This window comes from Notamacropus eugenii, chromosome 1 (genome assembly GCF_028372415.1).
Source record: "Notamacropus eugenii isolate mMacEug1 chromosome 1, mMacEug1.pri_v2, whole genome shotgun sequence".
Taxonomy (NCBI): Eukaryota; Metazoa; Chordata; class Mammalia; order Diprotodontia; family Macropodidae; genus Notamacropus; species Notamacropus eugenii.
The window spans coordinates 301,986,617-302,014,071 of NC_092872.1; the positions used below are offsets into that span (position 1 = coordinate 301,986,617).

Consider the following 27,455-nt stretch of genomic DNA (forward strand, 5'->3'; position numbering starts at 1 on the left):
TAGTGCCCCTCCTTGAGTTTTTTCCCAGTGAACTCTGGGTAAAATGCCTATGCAGTAGGTACTAAATGTGCATGTTCCTTTAAGAACTGAACACTCCTTAACCACTCTCTCATCCCACCCAGAATCACCTAGTTAGCATATTTGGCACAAATTCTACCAAAGAATATCATATATAACCTTTAACTGTACCCCTTTTAAATCGGTTTCCCTAAGAACATTTTCCCACTGTATAGCATGTCAATAAACTTTGGCCAACTTGATTTAAAGACCTGTTGAGTCTGTGAATTCATTCCAGATGACCCTGTCTGGGAATCCTGGTCTTTGGGGTTCCTGAACCTCTCAAATTCCATCAACAGTGCATAGAATGTAGGAAGGGGCATAAAGTATTAAATCAGGAGAAGTAGGTTGTACCCAGATTGCAAAGGCCTTTAAATACTAGGCTAAGAAGTTTCCATTTTGTTCTAGATACCATAGGAAAGCACAAGTAAATAACATGGTCAGTTATACCATAGGAAGATTATTTTTCAGCTATGTGGCAGAAGAAGAATTGGAGAGAGTAGAAACTAGAAGCAGGGAGGTTTGTTGTAGTAATTCAGATAAGAGGTGATGGCTATGTAAGTGAGGGAAAAGGGGCAAATGTGAGAGTTGTGGAGGTAGAGTTGGCAAGAGTTGGTTGTAGTGGGAGTGGAAGAGAGGGATCAAATTTGTGAGATATCACACAGACAGAAACAATGGGACTTGGAAATTCATTGGGTAAGTGGCATAAGGAAAAAAGAAGAGTCAAAATGAGCCTGGGTGAATTGAAAGGTGGATCCTGGTGTAATTAATAGAAGTAGGAAAGTTAAGGGAAGGGGCAAATTTAGTGAGGGAAAAGAATTCAGTTTTAGACATGTAGAATTACAACTGAAGATACCTAGCGTATGGTTAGACATATAGAACTGTATCTCTGGAGAGAGGTTGGGAGTTGAGATTATGATTTGGGAGTCATCATCTGAATAGAGGTGATAATTGAGGCTGTGGGAGTAGAAAATTTCACCAAGAAATAGAGTGTAAATACAGAAGAGGAAAGGGCCTAGGATGGAATGTTGTGGAAAGAGGAGCCAGAAAGAGAGGGGAAAAAAAGCCATTTAGGGGGGAGAATGATGAGAATGCAGGGATTTGGAAGTCCTTGGAGGAGAGGAACACTGCCCTCAGTGTCAAATACCACAGAGAGGTCAAGGAGAAGGAGGATGGAAAAGAGGTTGTTTAATTTAGAGATAAGGATGTCATTAGTAATCTATTTCAGATATGTAAGTCATCTTGCCAGGAGTGATGAGTGAATACATGGCAAGGAAGTGGAGATTGAGTATAGAGTACCCTTTCTAGGAGTAGGGTAGTTAAGAGGGATGAGGAAGACAGGAAAATCTTTTGAGGGGGTGGAACTGTCAACTGCATGGTTTTGTTTGCTTTTTAAGCTAATAAGGATTTGACCTCCCATGCTCTCAATCACCCCTTTCCCTCCCTCCCACACACAAGGCTGGGGAAAAGGCATTAATAGAGATAGAAAGGGAGAGACTGAAGTTGCACAAGAAAGCAAAGACACAGAAGGAAATAGGTTCAAGAATACAAGTAGAGGACAGGTTAACTTTAGCTAGAAGAGCCACCTCTTTTTCCTGAACTTGGAGAGAAGGGGTTACATATCGCAGTGAGGGACAAAGGTTCTGTTCATCTTTTCTGCCCAGGGCTCTCAGAACCCTTGGAATGACTCTAATTTCGAAAAGAAAATATGATTTCCTTTTCTGGACTGCATTCTAAGGCTGAATTGATTCACAGCAAAATTCTGTCACTGAGTATTCATGCATTTCTTTTTCTCAAGGAGTAGAAGTATCTGCAGATTCCATTCCACACTTTTCTTCCCAACTAATGAAAGGGAGTTAGCATTATTTTTTCCCTCCCCAATCTACCTTTCACCTTAGCTCTCAAAACCTTCCTTTCTCCCCAGTGTTCCCAGGCCCCTGGGATATGCTACATGTGCTGACTTTAAAGTTCTACTTTTGGTTTATCTCTACGGGGATGATGCAATGTATAGGTCATTTAGTCTGTAAAGAGATGTTTAAAGAGGTGAGCATCTGGGGGCTGTTTATAGGCCCCCAAATGTCTGATACTGATTTCTGTACTCCGAGGTACAGGGCAAGCAAACGCTTCGAACTTTTGCTGTTATGATAAGTATTTATTGAAATGGCTTCTTAGAAATGTTATTGAAGGTGACATAATTCATCACCAAAAATCTTAATAGTCTTCAAACTTATTTCTAGAATTTCTTTATAATCAAAATTCAAATAGCTTAAACAGTCCTGTATTTGGACCATTTTGTATACTTCTAGAAAAAAATAAATCATGAAAAGAAGTGAAAGAGATAATGAAAGGAAAAAAAATCACTTGAATATTCAGGGTGGCTGGCCTTATGGTAGATAGGACTTTCCTTCAAGTTAGGCCTTACTATAATCACTGGTTGAATACTTCAAGGGAAATCACATGATGGCCTGCTTGCATTGCTCAGACCTTTATTTGAGTAATGCATTTAATTTGAGATTCTGTTTTACGATAGGTGGAGGGACTTCAGAGGATTCAGCAAGATGTCAACAATGACCAAAGGACTGGAAGTAAGAACCTATGGCAAGTGCACACCTTTTCTCAAATATCCTTTACAGTGGCACAGTAATTTGGAGTCTTCAAAGTGCTTTTATTTGGGAATCATTACATTTGGAAGATAATGATGCCACTGAATGTTTATTTAATGCCTTCTTTCAGTGAGGTAAAGAATTATTATAAGGGGATGGTAATCACATATTCATCTTCTATCTATGAAACATGGATAATAGGTTTGATTTTCAGGAGGTACCACTATAAGTATTAATGTACATTTCAGATTTCTCTTTAGATTACCCTAGGTGAGAATGAGCTACTATCAGTCTGGAAATCCTTATGCTTGGGCAAATTTAGCTTGGGGGTGGGGTCAATTCAACCATAGTGCTTCCACACAGGAAGAGGAAATGGTCTATCTCTTGTAGAACCAAGATTGCCCTCTTAAGTACTTAGAAAAGGAGTAGAATGGAAGCAGGACCCTGAAAATTGCCTCCCCAAGAAGAATACGTTTCTTGAAGGTGGGAAAAATTTCTCTTTTGTTTCCTTATCACCAGAGCCTAACATAGCACCTTGTTCATAGTAGGCAATTAACAAATATTTGTTGAGTTGAATTGAATGGGAACCTAAGTATGAATTATAACTTTCTCTCTTCTCTGTTTTGTCTTGGCCAACTCACTTAGCTTCCCTGGTTCTCAGATTTGTTTGTTTTTTTGTCTATAAAATGAGGGTGATTTCTACAATCTCTCTCTTTTTTAAAAATAAATTTATTTATTTATTTTTAATTTTCAGCATTCAGTTCCATAAGATTTTGAGTTCCAAATTTTCTCCCCATCTCTCCCCTCCCCCCGCCCAAGACAGCATGTAATTTGATATTAGGGTCTCTTTCTATGATGGCGTAATATACTACTGTGACTTCACTTACTGAATATGTGGCAGTTAGAAGAGCCTCTACTTCAACTGTTAATCACCCATTCAAAAATCTCAACAATTCTATCTGTAGGAGTTTTCCTTTTTTTTATAAATACTAAAGTATAAATGGAAAAAGAAGATATCTAAGCCCACCATGTAGAATTGGGTCCTGTCAATTACAAGTGTAATCATGCTCCTCATTGTGATTATAGATGCTTGTACAAAAAGATTTGATAAAAAAAATGGGGTCCCACAAATTGATATGACTATCATCTTCTCCTCAAAGTTACCTTTTACAAAACATAGCTCACCAGACACCACAATATAATTTCATTTCCAGAGGCATCACAAGACAGATTCACAAAGAAAACTAGTTTCTTTCTCCTCTCCATTGTCCTTTTCGACTGGTTTCAAAGGTAAATTTCTGAGAACCTTCTTTAGCGTCCAGTGGTCAGGTCTCATTAGGTGAAGGGCTTGCACAATGGAATCTTTTCAGACTTCTCCCATTTTCTCTTCCTACTTTTCCAATTTTGTGGAGGTCCTCAGCTATCTTTTTTTCTGTGTCTTCCAAAAATCTGGTCAACAAATTAAATAGAAGAGCAATCCAGGCAAGGCCAAAGAGAATCCAAATGGCTACCAGGGCTCGATAATAGGAACAGTATTGTTTCCCAGGCTGTACCCCTAGAAGAAGGAAGTAAATCAACAAAAAATGATTTTAGCGTCAATGTTTCTTTCTTCATACCCTTCTCTTCAAGCAACTCTCATTTTTAGGGGGTGAATGCAACCCTTCCATGATTAGTATGTGAGCTTTGAGGATTACTGTGGTTGAAAATTCATCATCCTGTGCCCAACCTGGTAATGACCTCTCCAGACTTAGGCATTATTATCGTCATATGGCATTCAAAGCCTTTCATAACCCTCAAATCAGCTGGTCCAGCACCCTTACCTTTCCAGTCTTCTTACACTTTAAAATTGTTCAGTCGTTTCAGTTGTAGCCAACTCTTCATGACCCCATTTGGGATTTTCTTGGCAAGGATACTGGAGTGCTTTGCCATTTCCATCTCCAGTTCATTTCACAGATAAGGAAACTGGGGCAAAGAAGGCTAAGTGACTTGCCCATGGCCACACAGCTAGTAAGTGTCTGAGGCTACATTTGAATTTACATCTTCCTGACTCCAGGCCTGGCTTCCCTTTTCAATTTCTCCCATGTATTCCAGTGATACTGGTCTCTTTACTATTCCCCACACAAGACACTACATCTCCTGGATGTCCCTCATGCCTGGAATTCTCATCTTCCCCATTTCTGCTTTCTGGCTTCCTTCGAATCCCAATTCAAATCCTGCCTCCTATAATTTCCCAATTCCCCTTAATTCTAGTGACTTCCCTCTGCTGATTACCACCAATTTGTCTAATATAGCTTCTTGGTACGTAATTGACAGTTGCTTGCAGGTCCATTAGACTATGAGCTTCTTGAGAGCAGGAGCTATCTTTTGCCTTTCTTTGTATCCCCAATACCTAGCACATAGTAGGTGTTAAATAAATGTTTGTTAATTGATTGACTCAGATGACCAACGTGCAATCTATCACCAGACCAAGCCTTTCCAGGTTTTTAGAATCTGCCAGAGCTTATACCAGTATTGGCATACCTTCAATAATCCAGGAGCATCTTTATATCCCAAGCCATCAGAGTAAGATTTTAGAAACTATTCAGCAATAAATAAGGATAATTAATGATTTAACCATATACTTAAAGAGATAGAAGAGACCTTAGAGATTATTTTATAGATGATGAAACTGATTTTCAGATTAGGTGAGTGACTTTCCCAAGGTCATGTTGTGAGTTAATAATGTATCAGTGATAAAATGACAGCCCAAGTCTCCCAAGTATCAATCTGGTTGTTTGTTTTCCAACAGAAAAACAATAAATATAAAGAGAAAGTTTCTAAAAAACAGAAAATGTGTATTAATAAGAAAACATAACTCAGTTTATAGAAATCTAATTACCTACAACTTGAGGTTAAGTACAACTGTCATTTGATTCCCAGATTGAAAAGATGCATTGGAATACATTGATCCCAGCTGCTTGGTTTTGGGTCCTTTTTCTCTGGGTACCCCAAAGAGTACAACTAACATTTCAGATACATATCAATGTGACCATCAATTTTCTATTACCTATTGTCTGATAATTTAAAATTTAGAAATGAAAATAGATAAATCTATCACACGTATTATGATTATGATGGAATACTATTGTGTTATAAGAAATGATGAGCAGGATGCTCTCAGAAAAATCTGGAGACTTACATGAACTGATGCAAAGTGAAATGAGCAAAAACAAGGGAACATTGTACATAATAAAAACAGTATTGCATGATGATCAACTATGAAAGATTTATCTGTTCTCAACAATACAATGATTCAGGACAATTCTGAAGGACTTTTGACGAAAAATGCTCTGAATGCAGATCAAAGCATACCTTTTCTTTATCTTATTCTTCTTGTTTTTTAAAATCTGTTTTCTTTCACAACATGACTAACATGGAAATATGTTTTGCATGTCTGTGCATATATAACCTATATCAATTTGCTTGCTTTCTCCATGATGGGGGAAGGGAAGAGAGGGAGTTAAAGAATTTGGAACTTAAAGAATTTTACAGAACAAATGTTAAAAATTGTTTTTGCATGTACACATTAACATTTATATTATATTGTACAAAATTATTCCAAAAGAGGTTCATATTAAGGGAATAATGACACATCCTTTCGGTTAGGCATGGTGGATAGAGTGTTAGAACCCAGGAAGATCCAAGTTCAAACCTTACTTTTGCCACTAGCTAGGTGACCATGGCAAAATCACTTAACCTCTGAATCTCAATTTCCTCATCTGTAAAACAAAGATAATAATGCCTTACAGCCCCCACCTCACAGAGTTATTAGGGTATTCAAATGAGATCATGTATGTAAAGTCCTTGGAAAATTTTAAAGTGTTATATAAATGTCTCCAAGAAGTATGGCATATTTAATAGAAAACCAGCCTTAAAGTCAGGAAGACTTGGAATAGAAGAGTGTGTCTGACTCACATTGGGGACGTCACTTTAGATAAGTTGCTAGATCTCTCAGGGCTGGAGGCAACTCTCTAGAACTCTGAACTGCATTAACAATTGAGGATTTGCATTGGTAAAGGAAATTTTCTCACTGGGAACACCCCATACAAAAGTAATCCTAGATTCAGATGCGTTTCCATTTCTATATAAATGTCAGTTAACATCCTCCTCATCATCAATATCATAGGCTTTCATTCCTAACAATTTCACTTATTTGCTCTTTCAGGTTCTGACAGCTTTGGATTTAGGGTCACTGCTTCATTTAATGCAGCTATAAATGTGAAGGAGTAATATCATTTTCACAATCACTGAAGCTCTCTGTTGCTCTTTGTGATCTCATGAAATAACCAACAACATAATTATATATGTTTTATTTCCCCACTCTCTTCCCCACCTTACCTCTGGGGCCTTTCAAATATAGATGCTGTTGTCAGTAAGAACATTAACCATCCAGAGTGTGTTTTAGGAGTCTGCCAAAGACACAATTGGGATACATGTGGAGTCCTGAGGCTTGTCAAGCCAGAACATATCCACAAAATCTATTTAAATGAAGCATTAACACATACGGTCCCAGGGCAGTCTAGTTTTGGCTCCTCACAGTTGTTTAATAAACTGGCTTCTGGAAAGGGTAGGTGGAAATCCTGTTTCCATACAGAACAATTGTCTATTAACAATCTATTCTTCCCAGCTGGTGGGAAAACGCAATTTACTTATGATTTCATCAAAGCCAAGGTTTACTAACCCCTGTTAATAAACTGAAGGGAAAATAAACTTAAATAATCAGTGAATTTTTTCTTCTTACACAACAGAACACAAGTAGTAATCTTCTAAGCCAATGGATCAAGACATATGTTCCATATAATACAAATAGTTTTATATCTTCCAAAGTTGCGTACCTGCCATTTTAAGTTAATGCATACCATTTGGTTAGCCTAAAGTAATCCATTCTTCTGTGAACTCTGAATAATTTTGGTCCTTCTGAGTTAGTTAAAAGTGTTTGTAATGCAATATGTCTGCAGGCACATGTTAGATCATAAACATTGCATAATGTTGACCTAAACAAGCACTAGACATGTAATGCAAGAATCTTGGATTTGGTTCTCTCCATAATCTTTGGTATTTATGTATTATAGGGTCTTTCATCCAAAGAGATTTTGAAAAACCAATGATTGTTGAATTTCGTTGTCTCCATTTTGTAGCAGATAAATGAAGTACAGAGGGATTAAGTAATTTAGCCAGTACCAACAAGGGAGATAATGGTAGAGACTGGAATAGAGCCTAGTGAGTCATTTGTCTCATCTAGATTTCTGTCCTCCAAGACCTAGTTTGTAGAAAATTTCCCACCCCATCTCTACAAACACCACATCAGCATATATGGTCAAAAGGCATACTTCTCCTCTGAGACCCTGGAGATTGAGCTCATTAGTTAGAGAGCTCTCTGAGGAATAAGGCTTTGCCTTTGGCTCTCAGCATTTAGTGGGATTTCTTTTCTCCAACCTTGGCCACTTTATTAGCACTGGAATAAGTGCTAATTTATTTTTCTCATTCTCTTTTTGACCTTAGACTTCTGCTGGTTTTAGATCATATTCTGTGGGAAATTCTCTTTCACAGGATACTGGTTCACCAGGCATTGCTGTGCTTATGATGAGCATTTGCAAAAAAACAAACAAAAAACTCCCCAAAACAACAACATAGAGAGAAGTGCAGTTCATGTTTCGACACCTGTTATTGAAGATAGGGAGGTAGAGAAATTCTCAGAAAAAACTTGGTAAAAAGAATCTAAATGAAATCAACATACATTTTAATACTCACTGACTTCAGGGCAAATGTGGGCATAAAGAAGAGTAGCAAAAAAGATGTTGAAAAATATGACTTTGGAGTAACAAATAAGAGTCGTCAAAGACTCAATTTTATAGAAAACTGAAGCTTTGATATCATGAGTGTTTTCTTTAAAAAGATAGGGAAATATACATGGTGAACAATGAATAACATCACAAATTTTTTTTATTATATTCTAAGTTGGGAAATCACTAGTTTGTAATATGTGTCATTTCTGAAACATTTATATGTCTATACAGAATATTAACTCATTGGAGCAAAGACAAAACTCCTCATCAAATTAGGCAACATGAGAAGATACTACATGGAACATTGGCAACTCCAATTTGACCTATTTAAACAGTGTTAATACCGAAAAGTGAGAAATAGTTAGGAAAACAATTGACAATATATTCTATCATCATTTTCTGAGGAAGTCTAAAAAATGTAAACCAATCAGGACAATGAAGAGACCTAAACAAAAACAAAAGACAAGAAAATCCCTTAGACAGCAAACACTTGAACTAAATGACAAGGGTAGCACTTGTTTAGAATAAAAATCCATTTTCAATATTTAACAGAGGAGAATGGAGGAAGATTATGAGCAGTATCTCTTCATAAAACAGCTAGAAGGAGTGGAAGGAAAAACAAAATTCTTAAAAAGACACAACAGATAACTGTTTAACAACTCTCTGATTATTGAGACATAAAACAGAGAAGCTTATTGTTTGTTATAGATATTTGCTATTGTCATGGTAGGTGTCCAGGGAAGGGAATAAATTAAAGAGGGATTCCCTACCCCAGACACTCTTTTTCGAAGATGACAGCGTGTTAATTGCATCAAGCCCTGGAGAATTGCTGAGTCTCTTAAAAGAGATCTATAATCATTCAGTAACCTAACAATTCACACAGGAACACTCAAATGGATGAAGAATGTCCGTTGTACAGACAATGATATTCAGATGGATGGACAATCCATAGAGTTGTGTTCTCTCTCTATCTCTCTGTGTCTCTGTATCTCTGTCTCTGCCCTCTCCACCTCTATGCACGCACGTACTGTATTAATTACTGCTCCATTTAACTAGTGTAAGAATAATTGACTAATTGAAAGAGAGTAGGCTCAGTTGCATTTGAAAAATTGTTCAGTGCTTTTAGTGATCCCAAACTCCTTCCTGAAACAAAGGCTTATCTTTCATTATCAATATTACTTCCAGTGATGCTGGATGTTCACAAATGATGAAGTATCAGTCTCTAAAGAACTAAAGTTAAAAGTCACACAAAGGACAAGGGAGAAGTGCATGATGGTTGCGAACAGACTGCTGCATTTTTTTCTAACCATTGAAGAATTACTCTGGAACAATCATCTAAAGGATTTTATTAGAGACATGGATGACTAGAAAAGGAGATGGGATAGTCACATAGTGAGAGTGAGGGTAATTTAAGAGCAGCATGTGTAAAAACCAATTTTCACTTAATGGTAAGAAATTTTTAAGGAGGCCTCTAGAATTTTGACTGGTTACCTCTCCAATTGGACAAGAATTAATGCAGAATAAGATTGAGATGTATTCTGTTAGAGGCAGTAGTCACATTGATGAGATTGTACATCCATCAAAATATTGAAATAAGCTGTGGGTGCACTCTTTATAGAAACTCAGCCTTAAGGAAATCTACAGAATAGAAATAAATGAATTTTCTATGAAAGATATAGACATCTATATGCAATAGAATGTGAGGAAGGAAAATTCAGTCTTGCCTATGGTGAAAAATCATAAATTTATTCATCTTCTTTTCATAATACATGGAAAACCTGATACCCTCTAGCTATAACATTCTGAGACTGTGAAAAACTTCCCAGATGAGATAGCTTTACATTGAAATTCTTTTTTGTATTTCATTAAATCCACTTCCATCTTGGGACTTACCTTATATTAAATTCTGACATGGAGTGAATGGTGTTAAAGTGAGCTTTAACTGTAGAAATTAAACCAAATTCTGTGAAGGTGTCCATCAATTGGGGAATGGCTGAACAACTTACATATGTATTGGATCAATCAATCAATATTTATTAAATGCCTATAATATGCCAGGCACTGTGCTAAGCATTGGAGATATAACAAGAGGCAAAAGACAGTTCCTACCCTCAAGGAGTTTTAATCTAATGAGGGAGAAATATGAAACAAATATAAACAAAGCAAACTATATTCAGGATAAACTGTAAATAATTAACAGAGGGAAAGTACTAGACTTAAGAGGGATGGGAAAGACTTCTTGTGGAAGACAGAATTTTAGTTGGGACTTAAAGGAACCTAGGGAGGTCAGTTAGAGTGAAGTAGGGAGAGTGTTCCAGGTGTGGGGGGATGGACAGAGAGAATGTCAGGAGCAGAGAGATAGAATGTCTTTTTGGGAACAGCCAGGAGGCCAGTTGAATGTGATATAATAGAACATTATTGTACCATAAGAAATGATGAAGATGACGGTTTCAGAAAACATGGAAGGAGTCTTATGAATTGATGCAGAATGATTATGAACTGAATTATTAGAACAATTTATACAATAGCAATAATCCCAGCACAAACAGCTAAGAATTCTGATCAATACCAGGACCAGGTGTAGCTCCAGAGTACTCAGAATGAAACATGCCACCCTTTTCTTGAGATGTGTTAGACGCAGAGTACAAATTTAAGAATATTATTTGTGCAGGGGATGGAAGGGAGGGAGACAAGACCAATGCAGGAATTTGTTTTGCCTGGCTAGAAGTGTTTGCACCAGAGGTGTTGTTTTTCTTCCTTCCTCAACTGGAGTGGGGGAGGAGAGCAGGATTAGGAAAGGGGTGGGAGGGTGGAAAGGAGAGATGGAAATAACATGACATTTAATTTAAAATAATTAAACCTGTCTACCCAGATTCTTACCAGAGCAGTGAAATCATTCCTTTTTATTCCCTGTCGTTACAAAATTTCATAATTTGGGCATCAGAATACTGATTCGCTCAGTAAAACAATAGCACTAATTATGATTATTATTAATTATATCTGCTTTAAAGTTTATAAAAGTTTGCATACATTTTCTCAGTCCTCACAACAACCTTGCAATAATGCTGCATTATTCTCCCTATTTCCACATAGGGTAACTAGAAGTTTAGAATCATGAGTCCTTAGTCAAACAGCAGGATTCAAATCCAGGTCATTTCTGGTTGTGAGTTCGATGTTCTTTCTAATATACCACTCTACATTTTTTTTTCTTAAAGTTCTTTAAAGTTTCCCAGACACAAAGCACTCCAGGGTAGGCAAGGATACATGCTTCCAACACATGGCTACTGAGTAAATTTAGGCTCTAATAGAATCACAAAATTCTTCACTTGGGAGATGGGTACTTTAAAATAGAGATTTAATATGTTGTACTCCTCCCCCAAAGCTATTTGAAACTAACAGCTTATACCACCATGATGTAAGATGCCACACTAAGTGGACATTCCTTATGTACTTTTCTAATAAAAGGTTGCACCCTGCAGGGATCCTATGGCAGGAACAGCTTGTGAGCAGCATGCTTGACCCATCACTAAGACAGTGAAAACATTAGAGGAAATTCAGCACAAGAAGAACATTTTAATTATGTTTACACACAGCATGCAAACTAACAGAAAAATAAAATAAGGGTCAGATGTTATAACCATATGTATCTAGTTTCAGTGGCATGTCACCTGGCAAAGCTATAAGTAGCATTCCTTTCACCCAGAGCAAAAATAGTAGAAAGGTGACATAATTGAAGAGGACACAGTACAGTGGGGGAGGGGGGGAGGTGGGGAAGTAGTCAGAGGAAGTCCAGGTATACCCATTTGATAGCATAAGAGCAGCCCCCAGAAAGACTAACTTATGGGGTTGAAGGAGAAGGGCAAGATGGGGAAGGGATGCTATGGCAAAAGAACCATGGAGAAGTCAGGATAAGGATCAGGGTCTCATTGACTGGCAGAGGACTACAAAGCATAGAGATACTTGTCTCTAAACCTCTGTGGGGAGAAAATGTACTTTTCCAGATGCCAACACATGGGGAAAATTCCTGGTTGCACTGTCCTGATTAGTGGCCACTGCTATGTTCTGTGTTTTTAAGATACTGATAGTAGACTCCTACCGAAAACGTTGAATAGTTACTCAGCCAGTAACTAGATAGCTGTGTGACCTCACTTAAATTCAATTCACACACAATCCAAGATATCACCACATGATGTCATCGGTTATCTTCAAAAATGAAGTATGAACAGCAATTATATGTGACCTAGGGCAAGCCCTACATCTCTAGACTTTAGCTTCTTCCTCTGCAAAATTATGAAAATTATGAGTCTATTTTAAATGACCTTGAAGTTACCTTCTGGTTCTAAAATCTAGGATCCTAAGACAGGAGGGGTTCTGTTGATTCAACTAAACAAATTATTTCCCTTTCATCCTTCTGCAAAGGTGTTTGTGAAAACAAATTGTTGGGGTGTCAGGTTCCTCTGTCAAATGTTATATCTGACAGGGATTGGTAGAAGAATATATTCCTGCAGTCTCGATGTGAGGTACACCAAAAATGTAGAGTTAATCTTTACAGCAAGTATGAGAAATAAGAACTGTTCTGTTTCCGTGGTTGGGCACCTGAGTGCTGGCAATTTCTTGTGGACTTCATCAAAGATTCTTTTAGCTGAGAGAAATCTTTTTTCAATATGGAATTTTTTTTAGTAAGACTTCTGCCCTTTTTCAATTGCTGTGTTTCTTCTGGAATCTCCCTTTTGTAGAGGGCCTCAGGCCAGCCTTCATTCCCCTCCTGGCCCTATTCCTGATTTCCAGACTTCAAAATTCTAGCTCTACTTCAAAACCATTCCTGCTTCCCTCATGCTTTTCAGGAGTAGATACAATGCTAAGCCTGGAGTCAGGAAGACTTTTCTTCCTGCATTCAAATCTGGCCTCATACACTTACAAGCTATGTGACCCTGGGCAAGTCATTTAACCCTGGTTGTCTCTGTTTCCTCATCTGTAAAATGAGCTAGAGAAAGAAATGGTAAACTACTCCAGTACTGTCGCCTATAAACCCCCAAATGGGGTCCCAAAAAGTTAGACACAACTAAAATGATTGAACAACAACTTCCTCCAATTAGAATATAAGTTTCTTGAGAGCAGGACTGTTTTTCTTTCTGCTTTTACTGGTACCACCAGTGTTTAACATAGTGCCTAGCACATAGAAATAGCTTTCTTCAAATTATTTCTTTCCTTCCCTATTCGTCTCTTCCTATAAGAAAAAGAAAGCTGGATAACATAAATGTTTTCTAGTCCATCATTTTACAGAGTATGAAACTAAGTTAACTAATGTTAACTAACTTTTCAGACAGTCAGTTACACACAGACCTAGGAACAAAACCCATACGTCCCGACTTTAAAGTTCTTTCTTTTATACCATGTTGCCTGTCTTATTCAGATTTCTTTTATGAATGGAATTAAATCGAAATTGGGTGTTATATTCAGTTTTTTAAGACTTGATGTTAAAAAATAACTTTTACAATGGGAATGCCATTGTTTAGCAGTTGATGGCGACATCCAAAGTTTTGCTTCACGTCACCAGGTTGTGGATGGTAAGCCTCTCTGCAATCTGTAATTGAGCCCATACTCAAAATCTTTTCAACCTCATGATACCAACAAGAATACTTGAAATTCTGTTATAGTCTTTGCAAACAAAGAGTAATCACTATACCACAATGAAACACCAAAAAAAATGATATTTTTCTAGAAGCATCCCTGAGCTGTTGAGGATTTGGAGAAGGGAAGCTTCTCATTGACATACAGTCTTGTGGCTTCCCTCACTCAATATGTATCTCACAAAAAAGGGACCTCTCAGTATGGATGTCCCCTCTATAAATGAAACCTCTTGGCTAACAACTTTGGTTTGTAGATGTTTGCTTGAAAACATAACTTCTTTTTCCCTTTTTTTGCACACTTATTTTTAGGAAGCAAGAACACCCATTAGAAGTTATTCTAGATGTCTGATTTCATTTTACAGGAAATGCCTGCTAAGGAATTCCCTCCATCAATGTAGCCTACCGTCCTAGAGAACTGCCTGAGTACACTGAGAAGTTAAATGACTTGGCCAGAGTCATACAACCAGTGCGTATCAGAGATGATACTTGAACCTGACTGTCTTTCCATATATGTACGTATCCCTCACACATCTTACCCATGTTTTGGGGGCAAGTTGCCTGGACAAGTCACTTAACCTATAATCTATAACCTAGGATAGGAGATGTCCTAGGCCTCATCTGCTGAGTCAAAAGGATGGATCAGAGTAGGTAGAAAGACTTCTCACCTGAAAGTCCTCATGCTAACAAGAATGACAGAATGTGAAGAACTAGATAGCTTAACTGATTCTGCTATTTTTGTTACAATTATTTTTTTGTGTAGCTGGTATGGATAAGCTAGCGTAAGATTTGAGAATCATTCCTCCAGCTGTTAGGACTGGTTAGAGTGCTGAGCCTGGATGAGGAAGATGTTGGTGCAAATTTTGCCTCATATACTTACTGGGTTGGGGTAAGTCACTTAACCTCTGCTTGCCTCAGTCATCAATGGGGATAATAATGGCACCTACCTCCTAGTTGTGGAATCAGATACAACAATATTTAAGTACTTAGCACTGTGCCTGGCATATAGTAAGCACTTAATAAATGTGTGTTCCTTTTCTTCCTTCCTTCCTTCCTTCCTTCCTTCCTTCCTTCCTTCCTTCCTTCCTTCCTTCCTTCCTTCCTTCCTTCCTCCCTTCCTTCCTCCCTTCCTTCCTCCCTTCCTTCCTTCCTTCCTTCCTTCCTTCCTTCCTTCCTTCCTTCCTTCCTTCCTTCCTTCCTTATTAGCCTTTTCCCATAAAAGAGAGAAAACTGAATAAAGAGGGCCTGGATTGAATAAAACTGATGAGCTGCTGTGAGAAGTTGTTGATGTTTTATTGTGTGTGTATGTGTGTGTGTGTACGTTTAAGTTTTAGCATTTCTTAACTCCAATAAACACTTGGTGCATCTCAGGTTGACGCTTTATTTCAAAAACTATTTCAATCTGCTGCTTTAAATGAAAAAGCTACTTCAAATATGAACATGAGAGTCCTTACCTACTACATAATCACCAAAACCAACCGTGCTTAGAGTGATGAATGCAAAATAAATTCCTTCATTGTAGGTCCAGCCCTCTGTTGAATGGAAGACAATCGGCGGCAATCCGAGAAATATGAGGATTCCAGTCATCAGGAAAAACAGAAGTGTCAGAAATTTGATTTTTTTCTAAGGAAAAAATGAAAAGAGATAAAAAGTTAAGTTCACTATGAACCTAGCATGATTCAAATAGTTGCTCTCTGCTAGGAGATTAGAGTTTGCAATGAAGTCAATAATAGGATTTTGAATTTACATATCATATTTTATTCCGATATCTTTAAGACCTAATGGAGGGAAAAAAATGTTAATTTCTCTAGTCTGTAACTGCTTAGAGATATGCTTCTTATTTAATTATCCAATAGTGAATCAATGTTTGTGGTACAATTATTTATAGTCCTAATGACAGGATGTATTGCACACTGACACACTAGGTGCATGCATTCTCATGAGCCATGACTTTGGGGGCACCCATTATAGGCTTGACATTATATTAAGAGCTATGACAATCATATATATATTTTAAGAGGATGTTGTTCATTTTAGTGGTCAAGTGTCACTTTCCTGAAATAACTCCCAGGCTTCAATTTGTTTTTTCCTCTTGTCTGAAAACACAGAATTAGTAGGCAGAACATTGGATAAAGCATAAGACTTAGAGCCAGGAAGACCTCAGTTCTAATCCTGCCTCAGTCACTGTGTAGCCATGTGACCCTGGGCAAGGCACTTTTTCTCTCTGTGCCTTGGTTTCTCCATCTGTAAGATCTGGATGATAATAGCTCCTACCTCCCAGGGTTTGGGGAAGAATTAAATGTGATAATATTTGTAAAAGTACTTTAAAAATTTTAAAGAATTATGTAAATACTAGGCATATTATTACCATTTGCATGATAAAGAGGGAAGCAATGTAGAGTTATTTGTTTTTTTACTGACTCCTCAGTTACCATGCATTATTAATTGTTAGAAACATAATCAAGCGAGGAAATATCCAAATTTATTAACGCCGTCCAAAGGTTAAGGACAACTTACTAAGCACTAGATATCCCACAATGATGTGACATCAACTGTAGGTTTAGTAAGTAGTTTTCTAATAATTTTGCCCTGCAGGAGGTACCACAGTAGATACAGTTCCAAACTGTGGAATCTGTGGTTACAACTGTTAAAAATTCAGTGCATGATAAAGGATAAACTCCTTCACCTCTTGTTCCCAATTTCTCCATTTATAAAGTAGATTCACAATAAATTCATATATTTATATAAATTTACATAAATACATATTTATTTTGTACTATGAGCAAGGCAAAAGGAAGTATGGTATAGCAAATAGAGGGCCAGCCTCGGAATCAGGAAGACCTCATTCAATCCCTCCCTCTGGCACAAACTGACTAAATGGCCATGGACAAGTCTATTAACCTCTAAATGGACACAGGCAAATCTCTGAGTCATAGATTTGGGAATATGCATCAGTGAGGAAGTTTTCATACCAGGAATTCCCCACTGTCATTCAGTCATAAGTCCAGACTCCTCTGTTGTATGAAAGTGTCATTGAGAATATGAAAAAGTAGAAAAGCTATGACCCTAGCTATCTCATCAGGGGCATGATAGTTGGAAAGACCGACCGACGGACAGACAGACAGACAGACAGAGATAGATAGATAGACAGACAGACAGACAGACAGACAGACAGACAGACAGATAGATAGATAGATAGATAGATAGATAGATAGAAGAAAGATAACTAACAGTACAGTATATTGAATAATTGGGGTAGCTAGGTGGTGCAGTGCACAGAGCACCACAGCTGGAGTCAGGAAGATCTAAGTTCAAATCAGACCTCAGACACTACGCTATGCAACCTCTGAGAAACTCACTTTAACCCTGTTTGCTTCAGTTTTCTCATCTGTAAAATGAGCTAGAGATGGAAATGCCAAACCATTTCACTCCAGTATCTTTGCCAAGAAAACCCAAAAAGTTGCTCACAAAGAGTCGAATATGATTGAAACAGCTAGGCATCAATAATGTGCAGTATTAATGATAACTTCAACAGCAAGTAGCAGTGTTAGAGCACATTAAACTTCTCAACTGACTCCATAAGGATATTGGAGATTTATGAAATTTCTATAAAGAATAAGATTAGGATAATGAAAAAAATATGATAAACAGAAAAAAAACTCTGTTAGCATTTTCTAAAATAGAGATACTATGAAGACATTTGTATTTTCTGTTTTAAAACATCAATTTTTAAGCTTACTTTGGATTCCTTTTTTTATTGGTGTGGGTACTTATTCCATTGATATAGATTTAAAACACCTCCCCATACCTTCTCACCTGTACATTTCTTGCCCATAGCTTTACATTAATCCTTCATAGAGAATCTCTCTAACCTATTGAAGAAACCCTATGATTTCTTTCAGGACCTCGAGGGAGGAGCATACATTGGAGCTACGCATGTTACCATTCATTCTTGTTGCATTACCAGCCACCCTCTTTGACTCTGATGATGTCTTCTGCATTCTTCTCATAAACAATTCACTACTGAAGACAGATCTCTGAGGTCAGCTCGGTGAACCCCTTCATCTTACAGTTGATGAAACTAAGGTCCAGCGAAATTGAATGACTTGTTCAAAGATAGCATCAATCAAACTGAAACAGTATTTGAACCCAGATCTAATTCCAAAATCAGTTCTGGTTTTACTGTACCACTACAGTACTGTCTTCTGCCTTTAAAGTGACATGATTTTTATCCTTCCAAGATTGTGTGTCTGTGTTCATCCTTTGTTGCCAAAGAAGACCATGCCATCAGAGAATGATGACATGACTCGCACTTGACTTTGTTTTGAGGGAGGGAGGGCTGTGCAGGTCACCAGCCTCACTTCTCCTCCAGAGTCATCTGAATCCAGTGACCAGATATTCCTCAGAATGACTGGAGATGACCCAGGATGAGGCAAATGGGATTTAGTGAGTTGCCCAAGGTCACACAGCTAGTGAATGTCAAGTGTCTGAATTGAGATTTGAACTCAGGTCCTCCTGCACTGGTGCTCTATCCACTGCACCACCTAGCTGCCCTCCAAGATTGTAGTGCTTCATGATTTGCTACTATGTAACATTACTAGAAGAGTAGCACTGTTAAGGAGATGAGTTTTTTCAGGAATGAACACTTTGGGATCAATAAAAGCATGGCAAAATTTCCCAAATGTCATCTGATCTCTTCATGCTGAAGAATTCTGGGCCTGTTCATCAATAGTACCTACCAGGATAGGTACCAAGATGTATAATAGGCTCTATGGATATCTACATGGATAACCAAGAAGTCATCAGCAACCATTGATTCATATGGCTGTTTTCTTGTGTCAATAAAATCTTTATGAAAATGTTTGCTGAAACATATTCCTTGATGGAGAATATGAGAAAGAAACAGACAGGCTTCCACAGACAATTTTCTGTAATTCTGTGACATCCTTATGGTTATACAAACTTCCAAGAAAGGTAGATCATGTAAGATTCTTCTGGCTCTCTTTTTCAACATTCCACTGAATAAACTTCAAGTAAGGTATAATACATAGAAGTGTATGATTATTATGGAAGCTACTCTAGGGCGTTGTGAAAAATGCCATAGCACAATCCATTATATTAACCTATCTTCCTTCCTTCCTTCCTTCTTTTCTTCTTTCCCTTCTTTTTCTTTTTCTTTCCCTTTCTTCCTTCCTTTCTTCCTTTCTTTCTTCCTTTCTTTCTTCCTTTCTTTCTTCCTTCCTTTCTTCCTTCCTTTCTTCCTTCCTTTCTTCCTTCCTTTCTTCCTTCCTTTCTTCCTTCCTTCCTTTCTTTCTTCCTTTCTTTCTTCCTTCCTTCCTTCCTTTCTCTCTCTCTCTCTCTCTCTACCCCTCCCTTTCTCTGAGACTGTTGGAGGTCACCTCCCTTTCTCTAAGACTGTAAGACTCTATAATCCAAGTCATCCTCTCTCATCTCTCATTTCCATTTAGTTGTAAAGCCCAGTTATTTCTATCTTTTTAATATCTCTTATATACATCCCCTTCTTTCCCCTGACAGTGCCACCACCCTAGTGCAGGCCCTTATCACCTCATGCTGGTTGATCTCCTTGACTCAAGTCTCTCTCTACTCCAAGTCATCTTTCACCCAGTTGTCAAAATGATCTTCCTAAAGCACAGGTATGACTATATCTGTTCCCCTATAGTGGCTACCTATTGCCTCCAGGATCAAATATAAAATCTTCTTTGGACTCTTAAAGCCCTTCATAACCTGGCCCCCTTTTTACCTTTCCACTCTTCTTACACCTTGCTCACTCCCACATATTCTGTGATCAGGTGACACTAGCTTCCTTTATGGTCCTCAAATGTGACGCTTCATCTCTGCTCTGAAAGTTATTATTGACTGTCTCCAGTGTTCGAATACTCTCTTTCCTCATTTCCACCTCCTAGGTTCCCTGACTGTGTTGTAAATTTCTACCTTCAAGAAAATTTCTTGGTCCTCCTTAATTTTAATATCTCCTTCTCAGACTATCTCTAGTTTATCTCATACATAATTGCTTTCACATTGTTGCCCCCATTACAGTGTGAGTTTTTTGAGAGCAGGAACTGAAATTTGTTCTTCTGGAGTTTGGATGGGGAGGGTAAAGGTGGAGTGTTCTTTTTTTCCTTGTATCTCCTGAGCTTAGCACAGTACTTAACACATAATAGGTAATTAATAAGTGCTTATTGCCTACCTTTCTATCAAAATAACTGGATATATTTATATTTCCAATGTGAACAGTAGACAAATAGAGATATCTTTAGACACCTAGATAGCAATATCTACATATAAAATAAAGGCAAACCTTTAGATATAGGTATAGATTTGGATAAAGATACCCCATAAACTAATTCAGTGGTCTGTGACAGGTTTTTCAATATGTATTTTTCATCTACTTTGTACTTCAGATATGAATGGTTATGCAAATCTTTGTTGCGTTATTCTATACTTCACTCTCTTTGTAGTATTCCAGGACTGAATGCATTTAGAATGATATCATATACAAATAAAAGCATTTCAAGAACTTCATAGCACAGAATCTCTTTTACCTTTGGACTCTGTGTAAAATATTTTTCAAGACTCTAGTGAGGAAGTTTTTTGTTGTTCAGTCATTTCAGTCACATCTGACTCTTTATGACCCCTTTTGGGGTTTTCTTGGCAAAGACACTAAAGTAGTTTTCCATTTCCTTCTTCAGATCATTTTGTAGATGAGGAAACTGAGATAAAAAGGGTTAAGTGACTTGCCCAGGATCACACAGCTAGTAAGTGTGTGAGGACAGATTTGAACGCAGGAAGAGGAGTCTTCTTGAATCCAGAGCTGGCACGCTATCCACTGGGCCACCCAACTGCCCTGGCAAGGAACTTATATAAGATTATTTTCCATGTTTTAAACCTTGTTTGAAATTAATATTCTGTAGAAACTGAAGATGGTAATCTCTGTAGATATATCTCTCCTGGAGTCTTATAAGATTTTATAAATCTCTTTCTGGAAACTTGCCTCAGCAGCCACTTTCACACTGGTACCACTGCCATGTCTAGTCTCCTCCTCTGATGAGTTCCTCCCTAACCTGCATGCCAGCCATGCTTACTACAAATCCAGTTCAGGTTATGACTCCCTGGACTCCTGGACTTCTACCCCATTAGGCATCTTCAAGCTGTCAGTGCCTACACCTCTACAACCTCCTTCTATGATTGGTGAATTCATTCCTGAACCACAATTTGAGGAAGTACTCATGCCAGCCATGCTTACTTGTGGGCAGAGATTATCTTGGTTTTTGCCTCCATTTATATTCTTAGGACTAAGTACAGTGCCTGGAATATAGTAAATGTTTGATCTCTCTCTCTCTCTCTCTCTCTCTCTCTCTCTCTCTCTCTCTCTCTCTCTCTCTCCCTCTCTCTGTCTCTCTTTCTCTCCTCCTCCATCCATCCATCATCTATTTCCATCTCTATCTGTGTTTACCTACCTGCTTACTTGTCTGTCTGTCTATCTACGTATCTATCTATGTATCTATCTATCTGTCTATCTATCTACCTAACGTTTGAGAGTTGTTGTCTGAGGAAAGTACCCATAGCTATATTTTGTTCTACTAAACCAAGTTTTCTTCAAATGACTGAAAAACAGGTCCAGAGGAGTCTCATATGATCTACACTTCTCAGTAGGCAATGTAACCATAAAGATGTCATCTGTTGTGGAAACCTCTCTGTGGAAGCCTGCCTATTCTCTTCTCATATTTTCATCAAAGATCCTGCCAATACACGCACAAAACCTTCTCATAAAGATTTCATGGAGACACAAAGCAGGCATGCAAGTCAGTAGTTGCTCATGTCTTCTTGGTTGCCTCATATATTAAAACACCATATGTTTTCCATTCTTTTTGAATCTTCTTCTCTTAGAAATCCTGCAAATCTATCCCTTAAGTACCTTTAAAATGATAATTGTCTCCATTATAGATTTCTTCTGTTTGTGTTCAGCTAGATCCAGCTGCTCTTTCTAACTTAATATTTTTAAGTGCTACTAATGGACCCATACAGCACTATACATTTGGAAGGGTCTAAATGTAGTGCTTCCACTATTATCACCTATGAGAACAGAACGTTACAAAAATGCTGCCAGCTCTGTTCTATGGCTTATGCTTGTTGTCTCCTGTCCAGTTTTATCCACAAATGCTCTTGGCTTTGTTGTGTCTCATGTTAAGCTCCCTGGAGACTTATTTTCTCTTTGGGAGTTAATACTGTTCATAGTCTCCCAGAATCATGCCCTATGATGCCTTGCAAATAAGCTTATAACTGTAGTTCAGTATTGCCTTTAGCTACCATATCTTTCCAGTCAACAAGGAGATTAACTATTTGTTGTCTAATATTCTTTCTGAATTCTTTTAGCCTCAAAACAGTGACGTTGATACATAAGTTAAATGTCTTTAAAAGACAGCAATAGTCCAAGGAAATGCCTTTAAACAATCCATTTTCTCTTTTTCCAAATGACTCCTGATTTCAACAAAATAGATCAATCTTACTGCAATTGCACACAGTATCCTCCTCTTGTCTTCATGCCATATAACTTATTATTTTCTTTGACCGTGGCCTTAAACTCCATTACAAATGCACATGAACAGCTGACTGAAATTCTACATCTATTACCACTCATTTCTTGTCTGATAATGTGAGCTTCTAGTGAAACCCAATTTGACTAGTTCAGTCACAACCCAAAGGATGAATGCTTCATAAGGTTTAGCTGACCTGAGAGACCTGGCCCAATCACTTTTATGCTGTGGCATGGTCAGAATTAAGTCTCTTGATTCTCCATCCTCCATTCCTCAGTCTTAGTAAGGAAAAGATCAATTCAGAGAATACTGTCATTCCAATGGTCCAAATGACTGCCCACTACCTTGTCTCACAGATGACAAGGCAATCCCTGCCAGGCCTAGAGGCCTGAGGGCTACCCGAGTCTTCTTACCTTACCTCTCGCAGGTCTTCGGCTGGCCAAACCGGATAGTCGTATGAGAGAAGAGACCTTCCAGAGTCGAACAAGGGTTAAGCTTTTATTCAGGGTCCTGGTTACAAGTGCAGGGGAATTCTTCCTTAGGAGGGAGCGAGGAATCTCCCAAGGAGGCAAAGATCTTATATTAAGAGATTGGAAGCAGAAGTGTAAGTGGGGAGAGAGGGGGAGGGAAGAGCGAAGAGAGGGAAAGGGAGGAGAGGCCTTCTGTCGGTCAGGGCCCCTCCCGAGCTAAGCGCTTTCAGGCTTTCCTGATCCTAATTAAGCTCTCCAGCCGCATAGTTTGCACCTGAATACCGTGCCTGTTAGATAACAATAGGTGTGCCCAGATCCGGGACAATCTCGAGGGCGGGGAGAGCTCTCTCCCATCACGTTTCTCACGGGAAGAGGTGGAAATACACGAGATAGCTCGGTTCACCTCGATTCCCAGCTGTTTCCTGGGGGGCCTCGTGAGAACTCTAAGATTTAGAAGTTCCCACCTTTACCCGCCCGAGACTGTCCACATGGAATTGAGCTTCCATCCCCAGCAAATCCCCTATTAGTGTCACATCAAGCCTTTGGATAAAAACTCTATATTAGTTTTAGTGACTCTAAGCGATTTCTAGAGATCTTCAATTGGAGTCCACATCTTGGGCACGTTTGAGCCACCAGGCATATACTAGGCATATATATACCAGGCATCAAAGCTGCTCCCAACTAGCATCTGTTCTCCTTCTATGACTGCCATCCCTATGTGGCAGTGTTGCTATTCAAAAATATAGCTCCCTCATCTTTTGCACTGCAGTTAAGATAAAGCCAATTTCCTTTCTTAAAATTATTTCATTCGGTGCTTGACATGTTCAGCACCTTCTGATAGTTTTGAAAATTATGCACAATGGACAAGTGTGAAAGCTTTGAGTAATCTTCAAATCATTGCCCTCTTTCATTTCTTGATCTTGAACTTTATTTTCCAACATAATTTTCACTATCTATTCACTTTTATGATATCACCAAATATCAAAGTATATTTCAACTTCATCAAGTCTGTTTTCTCAACACTTTCCTTCTCTGCAACAGAGGATGTCACATAAAGTAGAATTTTATCTACTGTGATTTGTGTTTAGAATGAAGATTACAAAGTGAGATGACCAAGTAGCTCATTAACTGATGTTCCTAATTGATTTGGGGCACATCAGGAAACCAATCTAGCCCATTCCTTGATTTGCCTTTCTTGGGAGATCCTGAAAGCTTCCCTTGCATTTAGCTATGAATTTTTATGTCTTCTGGTTCCTTTTATAATACTAGGATTTGAGTCTTATTTCCAATAACGCACTGCAATCCTTGGGCATCTCATTTTCTGTCTGTGGGCATCTTGAGTCACCCACTTGGACTCCTTTTCCAAATCCAGTACTAAACCTCCTTATTCATCCTTTAGATCTGGTATGCATCACCACTTCTTGAGGCAGTTTCTCTTGCATGTGAGGAGAAAAACAACACTATTTCTTACTGTCTTGAATCAGGGGTTGGTAATTTGGTGTCCATGAATTTATTGGGAATGGGGGAGAGGGAAAGAGGGAGGGAGGAAGAGGGGAGAAAGAGACAGAGAGGGAGAGAGAAGCTATATTTCAATATAATTGAAATTTCCTTGGTAATTCTATATATTTATTTTATGCATTTAAAATATTGTTCTAAGAAAGAATCTGTGGTTTTCACCAGATACCCAAAGGAATCCTTGACAAAAGGTTAAGAACTCCTGCTAAATATATTGACAAATGTACATCCTGACCTGTGTATGGAACTTTTATTCCCAACAGTATTTGTCCTTGGCAGAAGGACAACAAGGTCTACATGCAAAATGAGGGGATAGAACTAGATAGTGGAAGTTTCTTTCCCTATAGATTGATGATCCTGTAAACATTCAAATCCCCAGGGCTCAGAATAATCCCAGGCACATAGCAGGTAATTAATAATTGCTGAATGAATTGAATTAAATAAGAATCTGAGTTGGAGACCCTGTTGTATAGTCAGTTCTGTTTTATTAAGGACTTACTGTATGTGGGACATTGTACTAAGCACTGGAGATACCAAGAAAGGGGGAAAAAAGCATGGCTCCTCTTTTCAGAAAGCTCACATCCAAGTGGATGCAACAACATACAACTATGTACTTGCCAACATATACAGTGGAAATGGAAGGTCTTTTGAGTGGGAGGGATTAGCAGTAGGGAGAAGGGGACCAGGAAAAGCCTCTTGCAAGGGTGGAGTTTGGGGTGAGTCTTGAAGGAAACCAGGGAATCCCAGGATCAGAGATGAAGACGGAGAATATTCCAGACCTGGGTTTCTCTGGGTATGTTTTGAACATGCCCAGTTTACCAGGCATGGAGTCCTCTGGATCCCTTACCACATGGATGGGATGGTCTCCTTTGGTTGGCTTCCACCTTTAAAACTAGCAAGACTGAGCCATTCATCCTTTTCTGGAAGTGCCTCTGTTACCTTTTGGCTGCCCTCTTTTTAATCTTTTTGTGGCTCTTATATACTCTGTTCAGCATCCATGCCATGAACTGAACTGGTAAGAGGGAAGGTACATTTCTTCTACTTACTTCTCTTTTACCTTGGCCCTGAGAAATGGACCTGGGAGTGTTTGTTCTCTTTTTTTTTGTCTTCAACTGAGAAGTAAAGTGTAAGAAAATTAGGAAAGTAGGAAAGGACCAGGTTGTGAAGGGTCAAACAGAGCATCCTGCAAGTAATTAGGAGCCATTAAAGTTAATTGGGATGGGGGTGAAGGGCAGGTAACAGTCAGATTTGGATTTTAGGAAGATATGGATGGGAATGGGGAAAGACTTAGGGAGATCAATTAAAAGATTATTGCCATAGTCTTGACAAGAGGTAAGAAGGGTCTATCCTGGCATTGTGGCTATGTGAGTGGAGTGAAGGGAATGTATATGGGAGATGTCATAAAGGTAAAAATTATAAGATTTGACAATAAATTGAACATAAAGGGTGATTGTGAATGATGCAATGAGGATAAAACTAAGATTGTGGGTCAGGGTACCTGGGAGAAAGATGATGATGATGCCCTTTACTGTAATAGGAAAGTTGAGAAGAGGGGGTGGTTTCAGGAAAAAGAAAAATTTGGTTTTAGACGAGTTTGAGATGTTTGCAGGACATTTAATTTGAGATGTCCAAAAGGCAGGACTGGAAGTCAGGAGAGAGATTATCAGGAGAGAATGGATATTGATCAGGCTTGCGCACCAAGTCTAATACATTCACTGAGAGCTACAAACTCTCTGAACTTCAATTTCTTCATTTGTAAAGAAGGGATGATAATTCATTACCCAACTCACAGGGCTATTGTGAAGAAAATACTTGACAAACCTTAAAATAATTCAGTACAAGTGTGAATTTTAAAAATAAATTTTAGCAATAGTACTGAATAAAAATTTAGGCTTAGTGAGAAAGATATCAAATTTGATTTTAGTCCAACAAATTAAGCTTAATTCAATTGATGGTAGATTTGCATTTATTATTACCACTCCCTTCTCCCCCAATAATGTGTCCATGTTTCAAGTGATGAGACTCAGAGAGCTCCTCACAATTTGTCATTTTAAATAAATGTTTCACACCACTAAATGAATATCAAAGTAACTACTTCCCTGCAATGTTCTTTTTTAAAAATATACTTTTTAGGTATCTTTCTAACACTTCTCTATTTAATATTTATACTTAAATATTTTCATTAAAAAGCACATATGATATAAAGCATACTAATCTCATTCCTTTAAAAAGTCTCTGGTTGAATTCTATGGGTTTCTGCCGTGAAATGATCAGAGCATTCCTACATACCTGTTACCCCGCTTACCCTAATTGGAGGCTAAGGACCTAAAAGGAATCATTAGTTAACATTTCATGGTAGCTTATGCCTTGCAAGTTTAATATTAGCAAACATTAATATCATGGATGAACCTATTAGATTTCGCAATACGCTCTCACGTTTGATATTTCTTAATTAATTCAATACCTACTATATTAGGTACCCCTATTCTGAACAAGTACCTTGGTCCTAGTTAACACTTCTTACAGAAAGCAGAATACAGATAAGAAACATGCATGGAAATACTGAATAATTATTACCTCTTTCATTCCTTGACTTTGAAGGCATTTTCCAAGCTTTTCACATAACAGGGAAAGCGTCTTACCCACTCGGTGTAGGAAGATGAGATTTAAAGGGATTCCAAATAAAGCAAAGATGACACAGAAAATTTGTCCACCAGCTGTCTTGGGAGATAGAATCCCATAACCTGGTTTTTAAAAAGCAATAAATGTTCTCTCAGTCTGTTTGCTGCTGCAAGTCTGTGAA

General features: G+C 38.1%; 1 protein-coding gene across 2 annotated transcripts in view; it reads right to left on the reverse strand.

Annotated features, from left to right (window-relative positions):
• Window positions 1–3,371: 3,371 nt before the first annotated feature.
• The window catches only part of LOC140517792 (potassium channel subfamily K member 16-like), a 35,845-nt gene continuing 11,761 nt past the window's right edge, over window positions 3,372–27,455 (reverse strand). For both annotated transcript variants that reach the window (XM_072629335.1, XM_072629334.1), the window contains 3 exons: window positions 27,230–27,396; window positions 15,567–15,735; window positions 3,372–4,215 (listed from right to left, as the gene is read on the reverse strand). In XM_072629335.1, coding sequence (XP_072485436.1) covers window positions 3,986–4,215; window positions 15,567–15,735; window positions 27,230–27,396 — 566 coding nt within the window. In that variant the 3' untranslated portion in view covers window positions 3,372–3,985. The remainder of the gene's footprint in view (window positions 4,216–15,566; window positions 15,736–27,229; window positions 27,397–27,455) is intronic.